The 5000-nt window shown below is 42.9% G+C and overlaps 1 protein-coding gene across 1 annotated transcript in view; it reads left to right on the top strand.

The window, feature by feature from the left end:
* LOC125037661 overlaps positions 1–436 on the top strand; it is a 523-nt gene extending 87 nt beyond the window's left edge. Inside the window, exons 1-2 of the mRNA XM_047630887.1 lie at positions 1–312; positions 401–436. The exon at positions 1–312 is cut by the window's left edge and continues 87 nt beyond it. Of these exons, the coding sequence (XP_047486843.1) occupies positions 1–312; positions 401–436 (348 nt within the window). The remainder of the gene's footprint in view (positions 313–400) is intronic.
* Positions 437–5000: the final 4564 nt, after the last annotated feature.

Below are 5000 nucleotides of genomic sequence, written 5' to 3'. Positions count from 1 at the left end.
TATGTAAGGGTGGCACAAGATATGTATATTGAGTGTAAGACAGCAGTGAGGAGTGCAGTGGGTACCACAGATGGGTTTAAGGTGGAAGTTGGATTACACCAGGGGTCAGCCCCGAGCCCGTTTTTGTTTGATGTTATCGTGGATAAGTTAACTGGTGGACTTAGGGAAGGAGCTCCGTGGTATATGATGTTTGTAGACGACATTGTGTTATGTAGCGAGGGTAGAGAAGTAGATAAAGATCTGGAAAGGTGGATACTTGCATTGGAGAGGTGTGGCATGAAAGTCAGCAGAAGGAAGGCCAAGTATCTCTGTGTAAATGAGAGGGAAGGAGATGGCAGAGTTAAGATGGAAGGGAAAGAGATCAAGAAAGTGAATTAATTTAATTATTTGGGTTCAACAGCAGACTGTGAAGGATCTAGCAATGCTGAAGTCATAGTCAAAGTTCAAAGGAAAATGAAGGCAGGGTGGAATGGGTGGAGAAAAGTGACGGGAGTTTTGCGCGACAGGAACATACCGATAGGTTGAAGGGGGAAATGTATAGGGCGTGTGTAACACCAGCAATGTTGTATGGCGTGGATACAATACCAGTAACAAAGTTACAAGAAGCAAAGATGGAGGTTGCAGAGATGCGAATGTTGAGATTCACTCTGGGTCTCACACGGAAAAACGGAATAAGGAATGAGACAGTGAGGGACATGGTTTAGGCACGTTGGCTGAAGAATGTTGCAGATGGCACCACCAGGGAAGAGACGTAAAGGCTTTTCTTTCTTTGTTGGATTTCTTGGCTATCAACAAGCGGCATGTGGCCAAGGTTATTAAGCCAATGGATCCTATTTATTCTATCAATCTATATATATAAGGTCATAAAGTTTTGTCTCCCTTAAAAAAATGATTACTTTACTTATTATTTTTCCATCATTAGTTAGAAGATTTGATGTTATAAAATCTTTGTTTTTGATTCTTAAGTAATTTATGAGTGGCTGTCTATGGATATTGTAGGTTGGGCATATAGTTAGGAGATGGGTTATTGTAAGGATGGTGGTACAGTGAGGGCATCGTGGAGGAAATCTTTTTTCTATATAGGGAGTGAGGTGGGTGATTCTTGTAGCGTTGACCCTAAGGCGGGCCAACACCACCTCCTCCATTCTTTCCTTCCTGTGGGCTGTGTCCCATAGTTCTATGGTTGGTTTTATTTTGTAGGTGAGTTGGAGGTTGGTCCACTCACTTTGCCACAGGAGATGTATTTTTGCTTTTATAAGAGACACAAAACACCTGAGATCTGTACGAACTATGGTAGTGTCCAGATCGCCAGTTGACCCGGCTAGTTTGTCAGCCTGTTCATTACCATGGATACCAGAATGACCTGGTACCTATATTAGTTTGATTGATTTGTTGGCACCGTGTAACTTACGAATGATATTACCCAGCAATTCATTTTTAGTGGTTTCTAATGATTTAATAGCTTTAAGTGAACTTAACGAATCGGAAAAAATGACTATTCTATCGTGGGTCGTCGATAGTGCAAAATCAATGGCTTTATCAATGGCAAAAAGTTCAGCAAGAAAGATCGATGTATGATTCGGCAGTCTAAACTTTGGTTCACATTCAGTCGACCATACACCAGCACCTACACACTCATCTGTCTTGGAGCCGTCGGTATATATATGAAAAAAAGGGAGATGTTTAATAAGGATCTCTCTGAACCTCTGGCGTACCTCACCTTCCGGCGCCATGGCCTTGGCTGACGGAAGCCAGGCTTCCAAGATAGCAAAATTGGGTGTTTCCCATGGCGCTATGTTTGACTTAACCAGGGTATCGATGGTAGAGAGATCTATACCGACTTTCTCGACGAGGTCGTGGAGTCTCGTGGCAAAGGGCCTAATGCCTCCATTGCCATTAGGGTGGCTCGGGTCTCAAGCCACCTTTGCGGCATAGGTCAGTGCTAACTGGCCGCGTCTGAGTCAGAGGGGAGGTACTCCTGACTCCACCTCAAGACGCTCGATCCGAGTGCATTTCAGGGCTCCAAGACACACACGCAAACAAGCATTCTGCACAGCATCCAAACCTTTCAAACTTGTTTTCGATGCCGAGCCATACACGATTGACCCATAATCTACTTTAGACCTAATCAGGGCTTTATATACCATTAGCAAATACTGTCTATCAGCTCCCCATTTATTACCAGAAATGCACTTAAATAAATTTAGTGCTCTTTGACATTTATTTTTTAACTGACCAATGTGGTCTTTCCAACTGAGTCTACTATCAAAAAGTAGCCCAAGAAATCTAGCAGAATCTTGAATAGGTATTGGGTGGTTGTCTAGAGTTAGCCTGATGTTCGGCTTCCTCCTACGTGAAAAAATTACCCCAATACTCTTTCTAGTGGAAAACTTGAAACCCCACTGGAGGCCCCAGTTATGAATCATTTCCAGTGCCAATTGGATGCGATTTGCTGAAAATTCTGCATTATTGCTGGAATGCCATAATGCACAATCATCAGCGTACAGTGAGTATTTAAGATTCCGAGGAGGAGCTGGTAGGATGTCATCTATCATACACAAAAATAATGTAGGTGACAAGACACTTCCTTGTGGGACCCTGTTTGCCTGGACAAAAATGTCCGAAAAAATGACATTGTCAGAAAACAATTTGACAGCAAACGTTCTGTCAGAAATGAAATTTTTAATAAAACAAGGCAAGTTTCCACGTAATCCAAAAGCATAAAGTTTTCTGAGTAGGCCATATCGCCATGTCATGTCGTAGGCTTTGGCTATATCTAAAAATACTGAAATCAAATAATTTTTTTTGGCAATTGCCTCTTGAACATGACTGTCCAGCTTTACTAGTTGATCAAGAGTTTGGCGTCCCTTTCGGAAGCCGCACTGCTCGTCAACTAGTAAATTACTGGAATTTAAAAAATGCAATAGCCTACTGTTAACAATTCGTTCCATGACCTTGCATAAGCAACTTGTCAACGCAATTGGGCGGTAGGGGATGGCAAATCTGGGATTACCCCCTCCTTTCAATATGGGAATGATGTGGGCGAAGTGCCATGAGTTTGGAAAAGTGTGGCTTTTCCATCATTGTACACTTCTAGCAACTTAATCATGTCATCATGATTAAGATGCTTTATCATCTCATATCGAATCTCATCGGGGCCTGGGGATGTTCCTCTACAGGCTTCTAGGGCTCGGACAAGCTCATTCATTGTAAGATCTTGGTTGTAATCAAAGTCATCTCCTGTGGCAAAGTGAATTGGTTGCAGCTCAGCCGCTTCCTTGATGGGCAGGAATGCGTGATGGTAGTTTGCTGAGCTGCTTGTATGAGAGAACTGCCTGGCGAGTGCATTAGCAATGTCTCTAGGGGAATCGATGTTATTTCCCTCTTCAATGATGTTTTTAATTTTGATGGATGTTTTTTTCTTATTGATTTTATTAATAGTGGACCAAACCTCTGATATTTTTGTATTGCTGTTGATTGTAGAGACAAAGCCTCGCCAGGAGTCTCTTTTTGCTTGTCTTATTACTCTACGAGCTCTAGCTCTTGCTTGTTTATAATTGCAAAAGTTCTCATTTGTGATGTTATCTTTGTAAAGCCTGTAGGCCTTATTGCGTCGGCACAGCGCCCTGCGGCAATCTGGTGTCCACCATGGAACTCTATGCTTAACGCTATCTGTCGAAGTTTTAGGAATGGATAGCAAAGCTGCTTCTATAATCGAATTCTGAATATTGTTTACTTTATCATCAATGGTTTCTCCTACAAGTTCGAGCTTGACGCTCCTTGTGAAGGCGACCCAGTCTGCTTTTTTTACGTTAAATTTAGGCGCTGAAGGCGTTCTCACTGTGTCGCATGAATATTTAATCAAAATAGGAAAATGATCGCTTCCCAACGAGTCGTCAATGGTGTGCCACAGGCACTTGGCTGCTACTGATGAAGAGACCAGTGATATATCTATAAAGCTCAAATTCCCGGTATTATCGTCCACCCGCGTGGGACTACCATCATTCAGAAGGACTAAATCAGACTCGTTAATCAGCTTAACTACTTGTTCACCTCTATCATCCATCCGTAGGGAACCCCATAACGTATGATGAGCATTAAAATCACCTAAAATTACTTTATTTTGTGGCAGACGTTCCTGAAGAGCGAAAAGCTCATCATAGATTATCACTTTAATCAGGCGGACAATAAACTGAACATATAGCCAGATACGTGCCATTAATTTTTACTTTGCATGCGACAAACTCCAAAGTAGAATCAATAATCACTTCTGTAAAAGGGAGGCTTTGGTGGATGTACATGGCGACTCCGCCTCCACCCCTACCCTCACGATCCTTCCGACATAAATGGTAGTTCTGAGCGATACGACCTCGTCAGAGACGAGGTTTGTCAAATGAGTTTCTTGGAGAACTATAATATCGGGAGCATAGGACGAGGCTAATAATTTAAGGTCATTTACTTTAGATCTAAGACTTTGACAGTTCCATTGTGTAATGGTTGACGCGATGATTACGTTTTATGGGGTTTGGAAGTCCCTTGTCCACCAGTTTTTATTTTCTTTTTATGGGAGGGAGGCGCCTCCTCTCCCTCGCTTCCCGGAGACCTCTCACGGGATGGTTTGGAGACAGAAGCCTCCATGTCCTGCACCTCCTGGCGAGGGAGACGACTGACAGATTGCGACCTGCTTCTCTCTCGAGAAACCGATCGCGAGCCAGACGAAGTCCTCACAGGAGTAGCCCGGACGGGGAGGTGCGCTCCGGGCTGTGATTCGGTATCATCCTCCTTATGATGTTTAGGCTGGGTTGATGCAGCCATTTGATCGACCAATTTTGTCAATTGATATACTTTAATGTTTAATTCTTTAACGGTTTGTTTAAGTTCAGCAATTTCCTTATCCTTGGCTGCAAGCTGCTGACTGACATCACTTGCACTAGGGGTGTTGCTAGTTACTGCTGCAGCATAGGAAGTATTGGGTTTATGTGTCAAACTTTCCACTTTCC

Source organism: Penaeus chinensis, chromosome 1 (assembly GCF_019202785.1).
Source record: "Penaeus chinensis breed Huanghai No. 1 chromosome 1, ASM1920278v2, whole genome shotgun sequence".
NCBI classification, from domain to species: Eukaryota; Metazoa; Arthropoda; class Malacostraca; order Decapoda; family Penaeidae; genus Penaeus; species Penaeus chinensis.
Note: the sequence above shows the minus strand (reverse complement) of the source record. Positions and strands in the feature narration are given on the sequence as shown.